The 23457-nt window shown below is 39.3% G+C and overlaps 2 protein-coding genes across 6 annotated transcripts in view; one reads left to right on the forward strand and one right to left on the reverse strand.

The window, feature by feature from the left end:
- dock8 (dedicator of cytokinesis 8) overlaps nucleotides 1-11063 on the reverse strand; it is a 90850-nt gene extending 79787 nt beyond the window's left edge. For both annotated transcript variants that reach the window (XM_061767828.1, XM_061767827.1), the window contains exon 1: nucleotides 10735-11063. In XM_061767828.1, coding sequence (XP_061623812.1) covers nucleotides 10735-10787 — 53 coding nt within the window. In that variant the 5' untranslated portion in view covers nucleotides 10788-11063. The remainder of the gene's footprint in view (nucleotides 1-10734) is intronic.
- Nucleotides 11064-11769: 706 nt separating this feature from the next.
- cbwd (COBW domain containing) overlaps nucleotides 11770-23457 on the forward strand; it is a 20118-nt gene continuing 8430 nt past the window's right edge. The window contains exons 1-9 of one of the 4 annotated variants that reach the window (XM_061767830.1): nucleotides 11810-11850; nucleotides 12831-12950; nucleotides 13699-13832; nucleotides 14127-14213; nucleotides 16314-16410; nucleotides 16602-16693; nucleotides 18908-18967; nucleotides 19664-19701; nucleotides 21363-21409. In XM_061767830.1, coding sequence (XP_061623814.1) covers nucleotides 11825-11850; nucleotides 12831-12950; nucleotides 13699-13832; nucleotides 14127-14213; nucleotides 16314-16410; nucleotides 16602-16693; nucleotides 18908-18967; nucleotides 19664-19701; nucleotides 21363-21409 — 701 coding nt within the window. In that variant the 5' untranslated portion in view covers nucleotides 11810-11824. Of the gene's footprint in view, nucleotides 11851-11908; nucleotides 12042-12830; nucleotides 13041-13698; nucleotides 13833-14126; nucleotides 14214-16313; nucleotides 16411-16601; nucleotides 16694-18907; nucleotides 18968-19663; nucleotides 19702-21362; nucleotides 21410-23457 lie in introns of those variants that run through there. The other 3 variants (XM_061767831.1, XM_061767832.1, XM_061767833.1) reach the window with 3 other exon arrangements.

Here is a 23457-nt window from a genome sequence, read left to right on the forward strand (position 1 = left end):
CTTAGATGTTCCTCTGTACAATCTCTCTGTTTTACTGTGATGTCACACATGTTCCACTTACAAACGACGACATGTGTTACTCAAGACATGTCAAACCCAAGAAGGTGGGGACACAGAATTTTCAGAGCAAAGTCCAATAGTAAAGCTGCATTTTATGTAAACACAACTGTAATTTGAAACCCACAAGTGAAGACAGGCAAGGAGCATTAAAATAATGTTGAAAAAAAAAATAAAAAATGACTAAAACCAAAACAAAACAAACTGCATGTCCGGTCACATACAAAACTCCTGAACAAAGCCATAATTGATGTGAAAAAATGGACAGATTAAAGCAGAAAAGAGAAATTAACACTCGAACCTCACCTTTTAAAACTTTCTGTACACAAACATGTAAAGAATTACACCCAACCCTAAATCATTAAGGCTTGCATTGAGGCTTAATGCAACACAACTGAGCTGTGGATCCTGAAGAGGTTTGAATGTGTGACACAGGCAAAACAGCAGAGACTGAATTCCCATAGGAAAAATTGTAATTTAATAAATCCATTCCAAAACCTTTACTAACTGCACAGACAATGTTTTAATCAGCATTTTGGCATCCTTAATGGCCTTATACGTGTGGAAAAGATGTCAAACATTGCGACAAGTCCTAGCAGTTAACGTCTGCTTTCTGGTGCACATTTTTCTTCTCTAGTCACATTCTTCTTCTCTTAACACCCCACCAAGTTAAATCTTTTGAAGTTCGTTGAAATGAGCTCCAGTGAGGTACGTTGCGCTCTTGTGACATCACACATGAATGAGGGTTTTTGTGCAACTTTTTGAGTTTTCTTTTTTTCCCCCCCAAAGAGGACATTTGGGACATTCAAATTTGGAGGCACTATCACAGTTCTTCTGCTGTTGTTTCTCTGACATTCAAGCCTTTATGATCATTTGTAATGTCTACAGTCCATTTGGTTATCTTTGAGATGGGAGGATGATGGCTTAATTATCCTGAACTAAATAAAATAGTATATTTACAAGAGGTTAAAAAAATGGCAGACAACCTATGGATTGTAAGACTTGAACTCACTAGTTTCACTTTTGTGCAGCTACTTAGCAAACACAATAGAAAACCGAACGTCTTTTCTGGCCCCGGAGGGTGTATTGATCAGTGACTGTGCTGAACTTGTATACACGGCAATTCAAACCTCATAAAATGTTTTTAACACTCCACTTCTAAAAGGGACAAGCCCTCACCCTAAAACCACAAACTACACTACAAATATCCCGCCTATACATGACACAGCAATAACCAAGACAAAGCCCTTACATAGCCATGTCACTACAAAACTTAAAACTGAATATAAAAGTATCATTTGCCTGTGCACGAGCATATTCACAAGCACACCCTCTGCGGTCGTCTGCTCCCATTCAAAACACAAAGTGTGTGGCTATAAAAAGAGCAGGCAAGTAAAACGGTAATCAGGCCTTGCCAGCAGCACACAGGCATTATTTCATCACAGCACACAAGCAGCCTGAGACCATTGTCTTCATTGGACCGTGCTGTCCTTTGGCTGGAAACCCCCCTCAAACGGAGATTTACTGGGCAGTGATTTGGACAATTCAACATGAACCAATGTTCTGCTAATTTTCTTGATTAAAATGTTGGATAAAAGTGTAGTAAACTATATAATATTGGAAAGATAATAACGTGATGACACTGATTGTGCAATAGTAAAGAAACAAATACAATACAAAGAGTTATGTGTTGAATCATTCTGCTGTGTCAGCCCGGTCTTGGATGTCAGGGTCTAAGATCCCTGAGAATGACCACTAAGTCATTTCCCAGACGGCTCTCTCTCAGCTCGATGGTGTCGTCCCAAAATAAAACCTGATTGCAGCCAAGCAGTGTCACACCGGCAGCTCAGGCTGCAACTGTGCAGGAAATGTCCAAAATGTTTTTTTAAGACATTAACTTAAATAACGGGACGATTGGACAAGGACAAATGAGAGACTGCAACTCATGATTAAGTCAGGAAATAGTCACGAATATTGATGCCTGTCTCTAGGTGACATAATCAGACACAGTACACACCCAAAGACAATCCACTAACAGTCAGTTTACTGTCCTATAAAACAATAACCCTGTAACATCATTACATCATCAAAATTGTGGTTCCTGTATTGTCGCACTGTACAATCCAGTTAAGTTGTTACAAATAAGAGAATTTTTATGTTAGGAAGTGGAAAGATAACGGTGCTGCTTTTGGATTCAGGGAAACTGGTGTGGCAACAACCACTTAGGGATGAGCAGAATAATCAAACAATTGGTCAACTGTTTATTTGGTTACTGATTAATCGCATCTTGAAGCCACTGAGGCAAAAATGGAGTGCACTACCTGGCACTGAACAGCAGAGGAGCTGTTGATTCATTCTCAACTATTTTGCAATCTAAAGCACAGTACATACTACACACATTAGGGGTAGGTAAAAATATCGATTAAACAATGCATGGCACTACTTCCCTCCCCAATTCAATTTCGATTCAGCAAATCTTCTGAATCAATTCACCTCCTGGCCAGTGAGAAGCGCTTTGGGTGTCATTTGTGTTGTATGGACGAAAGCCGCATTTGGCCAAACAACAACAAAATGGGGACTAAAGCAAGCAGCAGCAGTAAAGCGAGAGACTTCTAATTTTAAATCTAACATTTGGGGTCATTTTGGATTCCCGTGTAAATCTGGAACACAGGAAATGGAGAAAAGATATTACAACCACAATACGCTAAGGAGTTCTGTTTTGGGGCTCCTGTGTGGAGTTTGCGTGTTCCCTCCCATCCTTGTGTGGGTTTTCTCCAGGTACTAGGATATATAAAATGGATGGATGGATGGAATGATGAGACATGTTCACATTATTTCCCAAATGGATGACTACACTGTATTGAATATAAAATAAATAAAATGAGAAAAACAGTGCCTCTTCTATCCCTGATGCTGAGGAACTACAATGTTGTCACTCAATCCAGAGAATATGTAATGGCTTATTTGACATTAAAGCATGACAAAGATGCCCCCCAAAGATGCATGAAAAAGATGTCAATAACACTGTCACACTTAAAACTATACAAGTCACAAGCACTGTAAGATGGCCAAGCTGTACTTATTCAAATATTTACTTGTGTTTCTAGAACCAGCACCGAAGTGTCTTCTCTCCCCCAATAGCAGCTAATTTTGTTGCGTCACACTATCCTACACTGCAGGCCTGCACTTGCTGTGTGTGCACATGCTGTGTTTCTGTCAGCATTTCTGCAAATGTTGCGCAAGCCTTCCTGAATATGTGACAGGCACACCCCCCAACCCCCCTTACTCCCTCTTACTGCTACATTCTGATTGGATGTCTGAATGGGAAACTCTGCTCTTGATTATCAGTATTTATTATTCGTATGTGTCAATCCTCGCACCCTAAGTCAGCTGGGATAGGCTCGTGCCAGAATGGAAGGATGGAATTTAACACTTCAGAGCATGTGCTTATGAGGTTTGTTCAAAGAAAGTAATATACATTAATTAGTAGAAAAAAAAGAGCTGAAATCTTTTAATTATTAACGATGCAGAATATGTGCCATATTCATGGAGTGTGCCATTTTAATGGAGGGGGTTGCTCATAAGGACTTGATTACATTTCCTTGATCAACAATGGAGGAAATGAACAATTGTTGTTTCAAATATTTTTGAATGTTTGAATTTCTAGCTAAATGTTCTGACCTCCAGTTTCGATTGCAGAGATTTTGTATGGAGCAGAAAAGTACTGCCTTGAGGAGTTGCCATGCTGCATCCCAGCCGACACTGGGCGAGGGGTGGAGTACAACATGAATTTGATTGTCTTCAATTTGCATGTTTTTGGAATGTGGGCAGAAGACAGAGTACCCAGAGAAAACTCACAAGCCGAGATTTAAACAAATAACCTCTTGACAGTGAGGCAGGCACACAACAACTACTAAACCATCTTGCTGCTCAGAAAATAACCAAATATGAATTTTCCCATAGCCAAGGAAATTTTGCAAATTGCCAAACAATGTTTACATAACGGAACCAAACATGCTTGGTGGAAATGTGGCTTAATTGGCATTATTGTCAAATCTGAGGTGGGTGTCTCCTTCACGACGCAAGACCAGGCAAACCGCTTCCCCACCCCCGAAAAAGACCACCTTCAGTCATTTGATCCAAAGAGGAAGTCGAAGAATAACAGAGGGTGGTGGGGCGTACATTTCGAGAGGATTGTGGCAGCGGGATGCCCTTGTTGTGTCTCATCCTATCATATGTCTCCAGACTTTAATGGGCCTTACTGCTATCAGCACCATCGTGTCTCAGCTTCCTGTCAGGGGCAGGCACGCACAAACACAGGAGTGATCCAAAGTGACCAAAACAAATCTTAATGTCAAGTGAGTTTGATTTCTATAACATTTTGGGGTGTCTTTTAATGGCTTTTAATGAGAGCAAATCCCATGTAATTTAATCTGAACCCCTCCTTCACTGAAAAGGTATTGAACTGCAGAGGCCCCCCATCCACAGCTGTCCTCACACCTGTCACCATATGTTTATGGTTACCGCCATGCTGCTTCTCTTTACTTGCCAATACACATTGTGCTATATTGCTTTAAACACTTCTTCTTTCTGCCTTTTTTCTGCTTATGATGGGAGAAAAAAGAAAAAAAAAAAAAAAAAAAAAACATTTCCTGACAGAAAACTGAAGTGAAACCAGAGCAGCATGATCCCCCCTATGTGCAGGATTTCCTTCCCAATGCATCTGGATGGGACTAAATGAGAATAGTCAGGATGTTTCGGGTCTATAAACATGTTGGATTCATTTAGTGACAATCGACACATCCTCCTTACGGGTGTGATTCATGTTTGTTATTAGTTGCACTGATTTGTAATTTGTAAACACTATAGAAGATGTGGGGGACTTGAGTCAAGTCAGACTTAAGTCGCCAATTTTAGTAGTGCTTGGTACTTGCTTCGCTCAAACTTATGAAAGACTCGACTTGACTTTGACTTGGTATTCAAGACTCGACAAGTCTGGCCTGTTTGCATTTGAAATTCTGCAATTTAAAGATAATGTGCCTTTTTTTTTTTTTTTTTTTTTTTTTTAATTGGGGAAACAGAAGGTTTTTTGAGTAGTGCGTGCAAACTTGGCAACTTACCACTATGCCATGATGCAGAGTGCCGAAGTGTCATGGAGGGAGCAGTGAAGATTATTACCGTTAAATTTGGATTCAAGGATTATGTTTTTGAAAAAATTGGTAAAAAGAGAATGGCTACATGCAAGGTTTGCAACTCAAAGACATGAGACACTACTGCTATTACATCTAACTTCATCTGTCACTGTAAAACCCACAAAGACACGTAAGCTACGTTAACTTCACAGTTCAGCTAACCAAAAGCTGGGTGAATATTCATTAAGCTAACTGCCGGTTATGTGTTTAATTGAGAGGACAATAAAGTCCCAGACAATATGGAGACTGTTTTTGGAACCTTTAAAAAATCTTTGCGATTGTCAATGTTAGTGCAGCTTACTAAAGCAAGTATAGGTAGAGTGCAACGTGAACAGTGTGCAAATATTTGGTGGACTGAGCAAAACCGTAGGACTTGACTTATGGCTCGATTAACCAAGGAAATTACTTGATTTAACAGGGACTAGACTAGGGTTGAGCATCGTTTGAATTTGAGCGTTTCCGGTCCCGATTCCGGTTCCTCATTTCGATTCTGGTTCCAAACGATTCTCGATACCGATTCTTTTAGGGGGCTGGGTCAAAAACGTTTGCATGGTTTAAATATAGGGTGTCCAAATTATGCACATCCATTTTCTTAGCACCCTGGAGAATAAACTAAAATGAACATTTGACTCTGGGATCTTTATAACCAGTGTCAATATCAAACCTATTAACTAAAAGGCAATGTGTGTTGGACTAACCCAATTGACTTAATCATCATTAATTAATGTTTCACCTAAAAGTTAGATTTCGCATTGCTATAATAGTTAGTTGCGACTGTTTTATCACATCAAATGGTTTATATGTGCAAATGGTTTATATGTACTTGACATCCCCTTTTAAGCATGTAGCCATATATTTTGAAGGGTACGCACCGGAACACAGCATTTTGGCATGAAAAATAACTGCACAAGACACCGGTAAAAAAGACAGTAAAACGAGATACAAGAAAAAGAGTAATGTATTGAACCAAATGCACTGTAAAACGTTTATTCCTTGACCTACCCACCGATGAGACACAAGGTTAGTGTTTGTGATACTGTGAGACAACGTTTTTGTGAATTTTGTCCCAATTCATTGTGATGTAAAGTTGCTAGTTTTACCTTTGGTGACGTTTTAGCTCAATGTTAAGCTTGTGATGCGACTGTTTCTACTTTCCTTCTAGTATGATAAGTAATATTTTACTGTTTTGTCTGTCATCAGCTCTTACGTTGGTTGAAAGACTAAAATCAACGCTAAAAACCATCAGTATAAGAGTTTAACTTGTTAGCTGCCTGAATGTTGGCATAGACGTATTTTATTGTTTCACTAACCCAATTGACTTCATTGAAGTTCCGCGCGGTGTAGCCTGAGGCTCGGAGCGGGAGCGAACGCGTCAGACTTCTAACATCGTGAAAGCCTACTTTGCACAATATAATCTTATTCTAAGTATTACACTGAGGTGACTGGTCATTTATTTTGACATAATTAAGAGATACTTTTGTTCGTCGCCGCCGGCGCTGTTGGGCACAAGCACGTCTTCGTGCGCGTTTTTCTTTGTTGGTTTTCGCTGCTTCTTGGTTGGTTTTCGCCACTTTCTTCTTCGGGGTCGGTGGACTGTAGGCATCAAAACTGGGAAACAAATTTTTTTGAATTTGAACGATTCTGGGAGAACCGGAATGTTAGTCCCGGTTCCAATCTGTTCTCGATTCTCGATGCCCAACCCTAGTCTAGACTTTATGTGCCTGACTTTTGCCAAATTAATTTGGGAGTTACTTGAAACGTGAATGTTAAGACTTCAGACTTACTTCCGACTTACATATATGTGACTTACGCCCACCTCTGGAATACAGCCTGCATAAATACTGCATTTAAAATATATAAAAATGTACAAACAACAAATAATTTCCTTTATTTAACCAGTTAAGGCAATTGAGAACAGTTACTCATTTACAATGCCAACCTGGAGGCAATTTAGGGTTCAGTGTCTTGCCAAGGACACAGAAGGTAGTCGTATCCGGCATTCGAACAGTCGACCCGTCGGTGGACGACGCACTCCACGACCTGAGCCACAGCCGCCCACTGACCCACGGCCGCTTATTAATCAATTAATTCGTTTTTTAAGAATGCTGTCGATCGTGAGGAATTGATTGTCGATTAATGAATTGAGACAAAATTGGTGCATTACTTGGCTGCAACCAGGAGAGGCGCTGTTGCTTCAACCTCAAAAAATGTGTTTGCAGTCAAAGAACATTATAGCGATAGAAAGTTTTTTTCCTTTTGTTATGTTAAATTATTTTTAATTATATAATGAAAAAATATAGAAAATTATCAGTAATGTTTAATTAAAATTGTAATTTCATAATTTTCCCGATAGTCAATCAAGCCCAAATGCCTATCCACACAGTACCAAATAAAGTGCCTTATTAGTTTGTTACTGTTATCATACAACTGCACAATTCATGACATAATTACACTAAGCTGATAATTAAATGTTTAATTGTGATTAAGAAGATCATTCCACTATCAATGAGCATATCATTGGCACGCGTCCTTGGCCTAACAGCACCATGCAAGCAGCTGCTCTGCTGGCTCATCACTGGATTCAGGCTGTGGCCCACAAATCTCTCACATCCCTGTGCAGCTGAGCTCAGCGCTGCACAGCAAAGCAATATCCTTGATGTGTCATGGATTATTATTTTTTTTTTTTTAAATAAATAAATAAATGTCAGTGTGGTACATTCCTCCTGGAATGGATAGAGGATTGTACATGAATATGAAAACAGTGGCATGTGATCTGTGGACATTTTGTTATTTGTATGCAATTGTAACAACTAAATCTCAGAGGAACTGTTATAAACAAAGCAAAAACAGCACATTCACAATATATAATAATAAACATGTTTGATTATTGCCTCATACATTTGGTATGGCCTTATAAAACTAAAATGGCCCCTGATAGGAGAAACGTTATACCCCTGCAGTTCAGAAAGCAATGTGCTACAGTAAGAAAAATGTGTTGGTTTTTTTTAGTTGAAGGTCCATTAACAAATGGCAAAAAAGGGGGATTAAGACAGTGCTGCTTATGCACTTTATACATGAATGTTACAGTAAGCACTTTGCTTACTCTCTCTCTCGCTCATGTTGGACAACCATGTTGCTAAAGTGGAATGTGCAAACTTCTGCCAAGGCTGAACAATCCTTATTGGGATCAGCACCAAATGAATTTTTCCATGTCCTACTTCTTTTCGAATATGTATAATTTAACTACATTTTTTTTAATCTTATCTGTTTTGTTGTTCTTTTTTTAAAAATATATCGCTCTTACATGTTCGAAATTCAAACTGTACCCTTCTATAGAGTCACACCTCTTGTATTTGCTGGAATATTTTTATTAGCATGAATGGATTCTTCACCGTGCTAACATAACACAATTTACAGGTGTCTTATTAACTCTTTGACATGTTTTTTTTTTTGGTCAAAATACCTTAAGTATCAAAAATTACAGCAAACCTTTCACCTTATTTGAGCCTGACTGAAATGACCCTGTCACATCCAAATGAGTCACTGTCCTGCTCGCCCCTCTACTACTGGGCCAATGTCAAGTATGGCCTTCGCTACCACAACAAGACTAGGGCCAGAGCTACTTGTTAAACTCGTAAAAAGCTAGTGCAAACTGCATACAAGCCCTAGTACAAAAAAAGCTTTGATTTCAAGCAGGTGGCGCAAGCAAGAAAAACATCACCAATTGTCATGATTCAGCAGAATTCCAAATGGCTTGCCCACAGACTCATTTTACTAAACATGCAGCGTTCAAAGCCCTTGTTGTGTAATTTGACACTGGATGGGTGGGCAAGCACTCCAGAGACTCAACTACTGAATGTGCATATAAGCCTTGAAAAAAAGACTCTATTCAGTAGTTCATTTATCGCACACAAACAAATTACCGTCACGAGGCGCATCAATAGTATTAGCTAGGATGCCTAAAAAAAAAAGACTAGCAATTACTGATATGACATCACACATTGGCAAACCAATATGTGCACTAGCACTTTTCCCTGTATTTCTCATTAAACTCACCTTCTGCTATTTACACACAACAATAAATGTTAGTAAATGTGCACGAGGGGCATTCAAGGATCGCTAACAAAACAGGACATCTTTTGAAATTCTGATTAAAAAAACACTATCAATGAATTAATCCTGACAACAGCACCATGATTCCACCAAATGGTGCCAAAGTAATACTTTAATTGCTTTGGCCTGGGCACAAAAAAAGTGAATAACTGTGTTTTCAGAGGAAAAAAAATTGCAAATATATGAATGTGCGAATGCCAAACCAAGATTATGCGGGGGTTGACTGTATATGAGTCAAAGCCATTATTATTATTATTCATCCTTTGTGTAATTTGACAGAAGGACAGAGAACTTTTACTAAGAAACCTAGTTTAAAATTTTGGAAAAAATTGCATAATGTCTCCTTTAAAGCAGTGATTCCCAAACCCTGTGCCACGGCAATTATCCAATTCCACTTAATTACTCTCGATAGTATATAGTTAGTATTATTTAGGCATATCTATGCAAGGTGGCACGGTAGGCGAGTGCCTCTCAGTTCTGAAGTTGGGCTTGGGGCTCCAGCCTTCCGGTGTGGAGTTTGCATATTCTGCTCGTGCTTGTGAGGATTTTCTTCAGGTGCTCCCACAATCCAAAACCATGCATGACGGGTTTATTTGACACCCTAAATTGTCCTTTGGCGTGAATGTGATTGTGGAAGGTTATTTTTCTGTGTTTGTCTATAGCATATGTGCCCTGCAATTGGGTGGCGACCAGTCCAGGGTGTACCCTGCCTTTTTGCGCAAAATCAGATGGAGTAGGCTCCAGGACTCCCGTGAACCTAATGAGAATAAGCAGTATAGAAAATGGATGGATGGATATCAATGCCAGCGACTTATAGTGACAGGGAGCTTTTCCACTAGATGGCAGAGGTTACATAATTAACCCTGTTTATCCACTTGTTGGGATACTTATGTGACTTGGCACAATAAAGGCTGGGAAACACGGCTTCAAACCCATCACGTGTGTCATTGCCAAAAGGGGAAGCTTCACATGCATTGGCAGTTATTCACAGGAAACGCCACTGTTTGGTTGTTTTAATGAGTTAGCAATGAGCATAAGACACAATGGACTTCCAAGTATTGACTTCCTCTACACCTGCAGGAACCATGAGCACATGCCTACTCATTTACAGTATAGCGTGGTCACTTGTGACACGCCATAGGATATAGTAGTGATGCATGCAACCATTTAACAGGATATAGTACTAATGTACGCAACTATTCAACAACGTCAACTCCAATGGGATCATATTAAGCAACTTGGATAGCACACCGCATATGGCATAAGTAACCTGTTGCCCTGTCGACATGTGGCTGCCTGTTCCCCGTTACAACTCGTCAAAACGGTTGCACACGAAACATAAAAGAGTTGTTTGTTTTCTTTCTTTCTTTACCTGTTGATTTTTAAAGCAAAAGCCCGTCGTTCCGCACTGCTCACAGAAGCCATGTGAGGCCGGGGGTGGAAAGTCCGGTGGTGGTGAACAGAGGATGCGACACCGCTGCCGCGGGAAGGTTGTCTTCGGTGTGTTCGGCCTGAGTTCTGCCCGCCCGCCGCTTCGCTTTCGCCCGCCCCGGCTGTCACCGAGGCACCGCCTCCGCTCCACACAAAAAATAAAACAACACTGCCGCCGTCAAGCTTCCAAACGAGTGTGCTTCTTGACTCCAGAGTCCGGAAGTAAGTGCTCGCGAGTCCACTTCCGGTCTGGGATAGAGCGTGCCAGAAAAGAGAAAAGTGAAGAGAGAAGTGAAAAGTGAAGAGAGAAGTGAAAAGTGAAGAGAGAGAGAGAGAGAGAGAGAGAGAGAGAGAGAGAGAGAGAGAGAGAGAGAACCGTGAATTACACAGGAAACTGCTGATTAACAAAATAAAAGCCCAAAATACAACGAGGTCTTTAAAGTCATTTAAATGTGATTCCATTAAAAAGGAATCGTTTACGTGTGCATGTATACTGAAATGGCCCCGATGTGCTCAAGGATGGAACTTTTTTTTTTTAACAGACTGCACATTCATTCAAGAGCTGCTATCGACGACAAATCACACCCAGAATCTTCACACACCCTGACTTGAGCCAACGTTCAAGCTTAAATGTCCCTTTGCTCTTTCATCTGAAATGTTCCTTCCCGCCGTTAATGGCCCACACTCAGTCACAGAGAATACATTATTATTATTATTATTATTATTATTATTATTATTATTATTATAAGGGCACATACATATTAAATAACCATTCACACACATTCACACCTACTGACAATTTTGAGCAGTAGTTTTTATAGTAAGGTACGCGGGCTCCCTCTAGTGGTACTCAAAAGAGTCACAGTTCAGTTGTATGGAAAGCTGCAGTGCGTAGCTTCTGTCGCCGCCTATGCTGGAATTCTGCATTACAAAAACCGAGCTGTCGCTTTGATTTGACGTAGCCCCCCGCCTCCCCACGGTGTGATTCTTGACCGTTTTTAGTTTTGAAGGACAGCTAGTGAAGACAAAAGATGGATTTTTTTTGGGGGGGGAATAGGTAATTATTGCATGATTATGTGCTACAGGAACGCCAAATAATGTTTCTTTAGCTTTTTTTTTTTTAAATATATAAACAGCTGAAAAATAGAGCAAGATGTTAGCGGGACTGATAGGCTTAATCAATATTATGTCATCTCTTCTCGAAGTGGCTTGGGTGAAAAGTACTTTTTTTTTTTTTTAAACAAAAAGGTAACTTTTAAATTCAGTGTATTTGATTTTAATCTTTAAGAACAGTTTGTTTTCGTGCATTTATTTAGGTGCACTGTTTATTTAATATTTGTGTAATGTATTTAGTTTAATATGAGTGTTAAAAAGATCAGCAAGAAAATTGAAAAAAAATACATTATTATAAATTAGCACTAATGTACAAATAATACACCAAGGGCAAGTACCCTACAATATCTACGGCTTCATTAGTTGTATTTTGCGCGTAATATAACATCTTTTAAGGGTTAAAAACGCAACTTTCTCAATTTCACCCAAATGTTTAAAAATATATTTGATGTAGATTTTTTAGATAATCCTTAACAAAATTATGTGTAACAGAAGTAGAGAAAATGACCACGGACACACAAATCTGCTGTTTGGTTTTCTCTGAGAAAAGCGCAGCTATGTTCCCTTGTGATTAATCTTGGTTATAACATTCATTTAATCATTCGCCACGGCGAGGCACGGTGTAAATATAAATAATCGTTCCTCATCTGAGACTTAAATTGGATTTAGCCTTTAACGGTATCATTTTGGGGGGACAATTTTACCGGGGTGGGTCGTAAACCTTATTGCTATTCACAGTATTAGCCGGACTATTAACCGTGCTACACACTGCCAAAACCTGTAAACTCAACACGAAGTTGCTATTTTTTTTTTTTTTTAATATATAATTTGGTTGTTTGTGTGATTCAATTGTGTTTTTTTTCCCACTTTTATGCACATTAATTGTCTTCTGATCCAAACTGGAACTTTTGTCATTGGTCGCAGTATTCGCCGGACTGTCAACCGTGATGCGCAGTGCCACAACCTGAGAGGGCAGTTTGGTGCTGCAACTTGTTTAGTGAACTATAACACTTTGCACAATTGTGTGGTTCAGTGCAACGTCAGGTAATAGTTTCGTGTTGTTTTATAAACTGATAAAACAATAGTTAGGGTGCTCTCACGGTGAATTCGAGATGGACGAAGTGATGACGAATGGTAGCTACTCGCTCATTGAATAAATGAGGGCGACATCTGTTAAAAGTTACTTTTAAAACCACGACAAGCCTTAGGATACTATAGTGATAAACCCACTGACGTTTACAGTGTTAAACGCTGTACACTTGCGATTGAGTAAATGATTTTTTGTATAGTTGTAGAATTGTGAATTTTGTTTGCCATCGGATTTAACGTTGTTACGACATCTATCGAATCAAATCTAGCTGGATCGCTAGAAACATTGTAATGCTGTACACTCACCTTGTGTCCGTTTGTGATACATAACATGTATTAGTTGGTTGTATTTCGCAGTGTTGTAAAAACAAAACAAGGAAATTCCGGCAATTATTTTTTTATTTTTTTTTGGGCGGGGAGGCTTAACAAAAAAAAAACAATTGTGTTATGGCAGTGCACACATAAATTTGACGTGTTTCTCATATTTTTCCCTTTCTTACGTGGCTGAAAAATGCAGCCAAAATATTAGAATCTCCTTTCATTATGATGCAATGTACTTCCGTCCGCCCCAGTGACTGATTAAATAAAAATTTGACATTATAATTGGGCAAAAGGCAGATTACTAGTATTACTGCATCTTGTTGTTGTGTATCCAATGAAGGGTCTGTTGAATGTGCTGTATGTCTTTGTGTGGATTCATCAGATCATCTTGTCTGCCACCTGATGGTCTGAACGGGATGGAGGATGAGGATGATTGCCCAGAGTTGGTCCCCATCGACGCCCAGCATGGTGCTCCTGAAGAGCAGATCCCTGTCACCATCATCACTGGGTACCTTGGTGAGAAACACCTTGTTAGACAGGCACACACACACACACACACACATACATACATACATACATGGATCCATACATAGATACATACATTTATAGGTAGATATCCAAGAAGTGTCCCTTTTTTTCTGACACTGCTATGAAAGGGCCAACCTACAATTTTGTAGATTCCTGCTTTATTCTCATTTTATTCCCATAAAATCTTGTTAGCTCCCATGGAAAGTTTCCAAATTTCGCAAGCCTTCTAGTAAACGGTTCTTAAAACCAGGGTTCGCTCAATGTATTTCTGTCCTTTTGTAGGTGCTGGAAAGACCACGCTCTTGAACTACATCTTAACAAAACAACACAACAAGCGGATTGCAGTCATACTCAATGAATTTGGAGAAGGTAAAGCCAATTTGTTGATAGTACTAACTGGTGGTCCTGGATCAAAGTTTAGGAGTTTTCCACAAGAGGGCAGCATAACTACAACTATGATGGGCCATGATGAGTTCATTGTATTTTACTTATCGCCCTGTATTCAAAATGCACCACATACAGTGGGTGCGGAAAGTGTTCATACTTCCTTACATTTTTCACTCTTTGTTATATTGCAGCCATTTGTTAAAATCATTTAAGTTATTTTTTTCCTCATTAATGAACACACAGCACCCCATATTGACTGAAGAAAACATAATTGTTGCAATTTTTGCTCATTTATTTAAAAAAAAAAACTGAAATATCACACAGCCATAAGTATTCAGACCCTTTGCTGTGACACTCATATTTAACTCGGGTGCTGTCCATTTCTTCTGATCATCCTTAAAATGGTTCTACACCTTCATTGGAGTCCAGCTGTGTTTGATTATACGGATTGGGCTTGGAAAGCCACACCCCTCTCTATATAAGCCCATACAGCTCACAGTGCATTTCAGAGCAAATGAGAATCATGAGGTCAAAGGAACTGCCCGAAGAGCTCAGAGACAGAGTTGTGGTAAGGCACAAATCTGGCCAAGGTTACAAAAAAAATTCTGCTGCACTTAAGGTTCCTAAGAACACAGTGGCCTCCATAATCCTGAAATGGAAGACGTTTGGGATGATCAGAACCCTTCCTAGAGCTGGCCGTCTGGCCAAACCGAGAGAAGAGCCTTGGTGAGAGAGGTAAAGAAGAACCCAAAGATCACTGTGGCTGAGCTCCAGAGATGCAGTCAGGAGATGGGAGAAAGTTCTAGAAAGTCAACCATCACTGCAACCCTCCACCAGTCGGGGCTTTATAGCAGAGTGGCCCGACGGAAGCCTCTCCTCAGTGCAAGACACATGAATGACTGCATGGAGTTTGCTAAAAAACAAAACAAAAAACACCTGAAGGACTCCAAGATAAGATTCTCTGGTCTGATGAGACCAAGATAGAATTAAGGCCAAAAAGTTCTAAGTGGCATGTGTGGAGAAAACAAGGCACTGCACATAACCTGTCCAATACAGTCCCAACAGTGAAGCATGGTGGTGGCAGCTTCATGCTGTGGGTGTGCAACAGGGAGACTGGTTGCAATTAAAAAATAGATGAATGCGGCCAAGTACAGGGATGTCCGGGACGAAAACCTTCTCCAGAGTGCTCAGAACCTCAAACCGGGCCGAAGGTTCAACTTCAAAAAAGTCAATGACCCTAAGCACACAGCTAAAATACCGGAGGAGTGGCTTCAGAACAACTCCGTGACTGTTTTTGAATGGCCCAGCCAGAGCCCTGATTTAAACCCAATTGAGCATCTCTGGAAAGACCTGAAAATGGCTGCCCACCTACGTTCACCATCCAACCTGACAGAACTGGAGAGGATCTGCAAGGAGGAATGGCGGATGAGCCCCAAATCCAGGTGTGGAAAAAGCATCATTCCCAAAAAGAATAATCTGAATACTTATGGCTGTGTGATATTTCAGTTTTTCTTTTTTTTTAATAAATATGCAAACATTTCAACAATTCCGTTTTTTTTCTGTCAATATGGGGTGCTGTGTGCACATTAATGTGGACAAGCATGAACTTAAATGATTTTAGCAAATGGCTGCAATATAAAAAAGAGTGAAAATTTAAGGGGGTCTGAATACTTTCCGTACCCACTGTATACTCATGAGAGTGAGACCTTTTCAAATAAAACTGAAAGTCTACACGAGTCACATTGACTGTTTTGTTTCAAATACATTGTTTTGTCCATCTGTCATGTTTTAGTCCTGTTTTTATCTTAGCATTTTCATATTCGTAAAGCGGCTTTGTGTACCCTTTAAAAGCACTCTCTAAAATAAAAATGTATTGCTGTTATGTTGAAAATCATAAAAACTGTCACTGTTCAAAATTCTTCTTACTGAATGTCCGTCTGCATTTTTATGTTATATGGCTTTATTTACTCTGCTATAAGAACACTTGAAAAATATTTTACGTCTTTATGTAATGCATTTTTGTCTCTAGTTCTGTCAAGTTCCAAGTTGATGACATCCCTTGTTTCTCATTCACTCCTACAGGGAGCGCCCTTGAGAAGGCCCTTGCTGTGAGCCAGGCTGGAGAACTTTATGAGGAGTGGCTGGAGCTGAGGAATGGCTGCCTCTGCTGCTCTGTCAAGTATTTCCATTCATATAAAAATGTTATCAGTTGTGCATTTTTATTATGGAATCGTGCAAATGAATAGTCTTTTACATAAACTAGTTAATGCACTCAGTCACGATTATTTGTTATTTACATTTTTTGCTTTCGTTACAGTTGTAACAATTGTATAAGGTACTTTTCATTTTGTTTGTGTTCTTCATTTTCAGGGACAATGGCCTTAAAGCCATTGAGAATTTGATGCAGAAGAAGGGCAAGTTTGACTATATACTTCTGGAAACTACAGGCCTTGCTGATCCAGGTAACACGAAGCGGGCAATTATTAAAAAACAAAACCAGTGTTGGACACTGGCTGACTCCAATCTGTTCAACAAATAATCACTTGCTCAGAACTATACTACTGCCATCATAAAATCTTTATCAACTGTGCAGGCAATGCTTTGAGTGATGTTTAAACTTTCTTGATTGTCACTGGAGACACATTATACAAACTTAACCAGTTGGTTGAGCTTCAGCAAGCTTCCTAATTGGCTATTGTTATGTCATAATATATACAATATAATAATAAGAGAGCTTGCCGATAATCAGGCCTTTTCTGACTTTGATCAGAAGGGAGGTAAAATGCCCAAATTTGACCCGATTAATCATATGCACGCTTTAATTCTACTGATTATGTTGATGTCCCCATCAGAGCTTTGTGTTACTATCACAGAAGCTGATTTCTATAAAGGCCACAAATAAAAAAAAAACAAACAAAAAAACACCATTAGAAGCCAGAAACCATACAGCCCCAGTTTTGAATCAGGAAATCGATAATTGGCCATTTCAGATAAGCTTGGAGCCGACTGGCCCATGTTGCAAAGTGACAGGTGTGACAGAAGGTGTCAGCAAGGGTGGACACATGCCACCCGCACTCTCGCACTGTCGGCATCTTCAATCATCCTGGCACGTTATGGGTCCAGACAGGGTTGTTATCTACTGCCATTGGCCCTGCAACTGCTGTCAATCATAATGCCACCTTTGGGGGGAGGGTGTTGGGAATTCTGGCCCTCCACCCAGGGAAGGGCTCGGATGACTTGCATGAAGCATGTCGCTCAAAAACATTGTTTCCATTACACCCCCATCAAATATTTACAATTCTTCTCTATTCCCAGCTGGCAGCTTGACAAAAGTGCATTATGTGAACAAGAAGTGGCTGTCACGGTAACATAGGGTCCCATGATGACTTCCTGGATAGGAAAATGGAACAATACAAATGTAGCACCTGGAGATAAACAATTGAAAGCCTTGGATATTGATATAATCTGCTACTAAGAGTTCGCTTGGAACAAAAATGTTAGCTTATGTTGAAAATAATCCTCTTTTGTCTGTACTGTAGATCGAACTGCCATAATAATAAAATTTTGTGCAGAACATAATTTTGTCTTGATGTTTCTACCACTGCAAAAACAAAAAGACTGGAATCTCTTAACATAAAAACCAATCCATTCAGGGATGCAGGGTTTTGAGTTTTTCTTTTAAGTAATGGAAATGGAAATAGTTAATTCGATGTTCTAACTTTTTTTTAAAGAAGACACATTATGCATTTTTTTTAAATTATTATAATTATTTTTTTTACACATTTCCCACCGTTCACCCAGGTGTCTTAAATGTCATAACATGTCTGTGGCATACCTAGGTCAAAATATCCCAGGGATCAAGAATTATGGTACAGTACAGTTTACACACCCTATTTCATGACTTGTTGAAATTTGCCCATTTAAGGGCAGCCCCTTACACGTCCGAGTGAGCAACTCCAACCCACCCTGTACACTGCTGGGCTAATGCTGAATTTGGATTTCATTACCATGCTGACTGGGGGCAGAGCGTGACGAAGTATGTGCCACTTATCAGAAGCTAACGCGGTTAGCTAGCACTAATCTGTTTCTTGGAGCAGCTCTGCTTACCTTTTGGCTTTAACAGGGTAGAAGATACATTACACATGTGGGCAATGTGGATGTTTCTGCATGATAGTGTTTCAGACTGTAGTTGCTTAAAAGTACCTCTGGATCTTTGTGAAGCCAAGCTGCCAAGTCATGGCCATAGAAACTGGAGGCAGTTATGTAAATTATGTTTATTGGTTGGACAAGCATGCCAGAGAGCAAACTATTTGTGTAAAAGAAATGAAAAACACAAAAATAGTTGTCCCTTTGAAAAAGTATTATGTTATTAAAAATAAGTAAGGTAATATTTTCCTTGTCAGAGAAGTGTGAAAAATATGTTAACACCTGTTAAATGTACAAACACCTTAACTTTGATAACACGTGAGGAGGTGCATGACGAAAATGGAGTCTCGCTACTTTAAATTCAGGTGCGCTTATGTCACGTAACTTCCTCTGTATACTTTTCTTGTGTGACACAGGCATATTTTTCCTGAAAATTCAAATTGTACAACCTCGATCCTATGCGACTTTAGATGTTCCTTGCTTTGTGTTTGTTGCCTTGTTCACATCAGGACATCTGGTTTGTCCTACAGGCGCTGTGGCCTCCATGTTTTGGGTTGACGCAGAACTTGGCAGTGACATCTATTTAGACGGTGAGCGTTTTCATCTCAGCTGTCATCAACAATCATTGTATGCTTCATATTGTGGCTTGTTAAATGAGACAACAATAGTATTACATCACTTTATTACATTCAAACACTACAATTTTTAATATTGTGAGGTAAAAACAATAGAACCCTTCAACCGCAAAGGTGTAAAAGTAAAGATTTGTTCCTCGCACCACCTTTTTTAAACATTCTTAGTTGTCATAGTAAAAATAAGTTAACCAACATAAAGAATAAAAAACAGCATTTTGCGCAACAATTTTTTTTCAAATTTCAAATTGTAAGACAAAGTGGACGTTTAACTTTCAAGGTTAAAGGTTTTCCATGGAAAAGTGATTTAAAGACATTATAACAGGAGTGGCTGCTGTGTACCCAAATGGTACCTAGCATGTTTGTGGGGATGAGATGTTTGTTTGTGTGTGTGTGTGTGTGTGTGTGTGTGTGTGTGTGTGTGTGTGCGCGCGCGCGCACAGTGAATGCTCAGCTGTCCGCTGTGTTGTTACAGGCTAGTCGACCAAAAGTCAAAGAGAAAAGAGAAAAACATCTCTCTCTGTCTCTTGACAACACAGCAAACTTGAAGTAAAAAAAAATAAAAATAAAAAAAAGGCTGCATGCAATTTAGTCAAGAATGTGCACAAATTGTCAGGAATTCCTTTTAACTCCTCGTCATCTTGTTTCTTTCAGGTATTGTGACCATCATCGACGCCAAGTATGGACTCCAGGTATTGCTGTAGCACTGATTTTGTTTGGATTAAACGTTACAATGAATAAAACATTCACAGACAACAGTTAATAAAAGTCTATAAATCACAACAATCGTGACAAAAATATGTGCAACCTAATCCACCAAACTATCCCAAAATGTGATTTTCATTGATTCAGGGCCCTTCATTGTATTCCCATTTATCGTGATAAATGTAATTTAGCAGTGCACTAACGCTTTGAGATAAAATATGATTTGTTAAAAGAAAATCACTAAATTAAAAACAGTCAATTTAGGCCCACCGCACACAGAGCGACGTGACTGAAGTAGACAGTCGTGGAAAAAAAAAAAAAAACACTGATTCAATCTGTTGAACTTGATTATTGATTCTATGCTTACAACATTAAAGCTTGAAATGATAGTATCACCATTTCGCCCTGAGTCCAAATTAAAACCTCACCTCATCAGTAAGAGCCACCTAAAGTTTGAGTAAACCATTTTTATTTCAAGATAGAATGGCATGCCCATTTCTATTGCAGTACTTGACATGCACATTAAAACACATAGTCACTTTTAAGCCCGGCTTCAGATACTAAAAACCCATGAGATTCAAAGATTGCAAGTGTATAGCAATAGATAACACACACACACACACACCCTGCTCTCCCGCAGTTATTTAGAAAAAAACAGGACAAGTGACACCTACATCATGGGCTCTAATGCGAAGGTGTCGAGCCAGACGAGGTGGGATGCCAGAGAAGAGAACGTCTAAGTGAAGCATTCATTCCGACACACCTCTCCCTTCACGTGTTCCGCAGAATATCCTATTATCTAAAGTCTTTTGCCTTAACTTTTGCAACACGCAAACACTTTTCAATGCATTTTTGTCATTCCCTTCGCCTGCAAGAATGTCAGTTTGACAAACGGGGTCTGGATCAAGATTAACACCCCCTGCTTCTGCTGTCACATATGAAACTGTTATAAATGACATATATAACAGCTTGTCCATTAGAAAGAACCACGTAATCTTTTTTGTTTGTTTTAAAGTAAGAAATACAATTTAAGAAATACTATTAGAGAGTAAAGTTGAAATTCTATAATCTGTTCTAAAATCCATAATTTTATCATTTAATAAATTGTACTCTTAAATTTTTTTTTTATTTTACTAAATTAATCCGAATATTTAAAAAAATACTTTCTGAGAATAAAGGTGGAATATGATGACTAAAATATCTATTTAAGGCTAAATGTAGTTATAAAATTACAAAACAAAACTAATATAATGTGGGTATAATACAACTTTACCAAAACAAAGCAAGGGAAAAAAGGATAAATTAAATTGTAATGTTACGAGAAAGAAATGTTGGGATTTTACCCCCAAAATAAAAATAATAATGTTGGAATATATGCTGTATAGTCATAATACTATGAGACAAAACAACTACATTTGCAAGCTTAACTGTATGACATTACGAAAAACTCTGGGTATTGAGTCATAATGTTACAAAAAAAAAAAACATACAACCCGGAAACACAAATAAATGGAAAGTGATCTCCTGTAGTCTCCATGTGTTTTCAGACTAACAGTTTCAAATGACACAGTTAACATTTGTGTACTGCACATCATTAACTTTTAAGTGCATGTCTACACATAAAACTAAACACGGTTCTTTTTTGTAGCATCTAACAGAGGAAAAGGCTGATGGACTTGTGAATGAGGCAGAAAGGTATGCTTTTTCTGTAATATGAATATATTCAAATCCTAAATAGACAACTCTGTATTTTCAACACCTTGTGCCAAATTGAGCAGGATTCTCGCCACCCATCTTATCTTTCTGTTTATGAGCCTACAAACAGCAACTGTGCTGTTGTTAGACAAATAATGCAGATGAAGTAATGCCTCGTTGCACGACCCTTTTATATTCTTCATTCTTCTTGAACTTAACATCTTCCTTTTGAGTGCCTCTGAGAGCTGCCTCCGAAAATCCTGATCATATACTGCGAAGAGGATCTAAACTAAACACACAAATATGAACGAGAATTTATAACATACTGTATGTGCAATGGATGTAAAAAGTCTGCAAATGATTGTTCAAATGCCAGGTTTTGGGGATTTTAAAAAAATGAGACAAGGAGAAAAATAATTTCACAACTTTTTCGACTATTATTGTGACCTGTAACCTGTATGACTCAATTGAATTTAAAAAAAAAATAAAAAAATCCTGCGATTGGCTGGCAACCAGTTCAGGGTGTACCCCGTCTCCTGCCCGATGATAGCTGGGATAGGCTCCAGCACGCCCGCGACCCTAGTGAGGAGGAGCAGCTCAGAAAATGGATGGATGGATGGATGGATGGATGGAGTTATGGCCAAAAAGTTCAACCTTGGTTTCAAAATTTTGAAAAATCATACCTGACAGTCAATTGACAGAGAACACTTTTGAGACATAAAGACATTGACAAAAACAGTCACTGAGCAGTATAGGGTTGCTAGTTATCTGGTAATGCTGGTACACTTTTTTTTTTTTTTTTTTAATTGGGACAATTGTACAAAAAGATGCAGAGTCCTCTAGCACTTAGAGCAGTTTGAATGACTAATATAGCAATAGTCCAGTGCAATGACCATTGTGCAAAGGGCACCGAGACTTCAAGGAATGTATGCAGTTTAAAGTGACTAATAGTGCGAAAATCTGCGACAATGTTGATTGTGCAAATGCTGCAGATACTCCTCAGTCAGTGTGCAAATGGGGCAGATGCTACTCTGGCATAAGTGTCCAGTACTGGTCAACAACAGATATGCAAATAGTGCAGCGTGGCGAGACTACTACACTGAGTGCACGAGTAATGTATAATTGGCCTGACAGAAACGTGACAACAAACTCAAGACAAAAAAATTGGCAGAATGTTGCAATGGAATTGTAGGTTAGCTGTTTAAGAAGTTGATTGCAAGAGGGAAGAAGCTGTTGGAATGTCTGCTAGTTCTAGTTTGCATTGATCGGTAGCGCCTACTCAGGAAGGAGCTGGAAGAGCCGGTGACCGGGATGTGGAGCGTCCGAGAGGATTTTACGCTCTTGTCTTAGTTCTGGAAGCGTGCAAGTCCTCAAGGGTGGGTAGAGGGGTACCGACAATCTTTTCAGCAGTTTTGATTGTCCGTTGCAGTGGGAGTTTGTCCTTTTTCTGTAGCAGCACCAAACCCGACTGTGATGTAAGAACACAGGACTGATTCGATGACCGCTGTGTAGAACTGCCTCAGCAGATCCTGTGGCAGGCCGTGCTTTCTCAGAAGCTGCAGGAAGTACATCCTTTTTGAGGACGGAGGAATCACAGTCCTGAGAGACTGTGATTCCCAGGAACTTGAAGGTCTCGACGGTTGACACAATGCAGATGGACAGCGTGAGGGGCAGCTGTGGCGAAGGATGCCTCCTGAAGTCCACGATCATCTCTCCAGTCTTGAGCGTGTTCGGATTTTTTATTTTTTATTTTTATCCACTGTATCACTGCTTATGAGAAAGTATAAATAGGCACCAATGACTCTCACTGACAGCACTTTAGTGTACTAGCGCTTCTGTGTTTGCAGCACTGTTGTTAGTAGAAGCGCTGCACGTTAGCTGGTGGCAATAAATATTGAATTTTATGAAATTGATTTTGGTTAAGGTCCTCTCTGTTAAGCAGGTCATTAATATTTAGGTTTGAACATTTAAAAAGTAATTATTCCAATGGCATTTAGGGGTGCGCATGAGTTGAATTGGCGTTAGATTCATGAGGGCGTTCTTGGAAA

This window comes from Phyllopteryx taeniolatus, chromosome 3 (genome assembly GCF_024500385.1).
Source record: "Phyllopteryx taeniolatus isolate TA_2022b chromosome 3, UOR_Ptae_1.2, whole genome shotgun sequence".
Taxonomy (NCBI): Eukaryota; Metazoa; Chordata; class Actinopteri; order Syngnathiformes; family Syngnathidae; genus Phyllopteryx; species Phyllopteryx taeniolatus.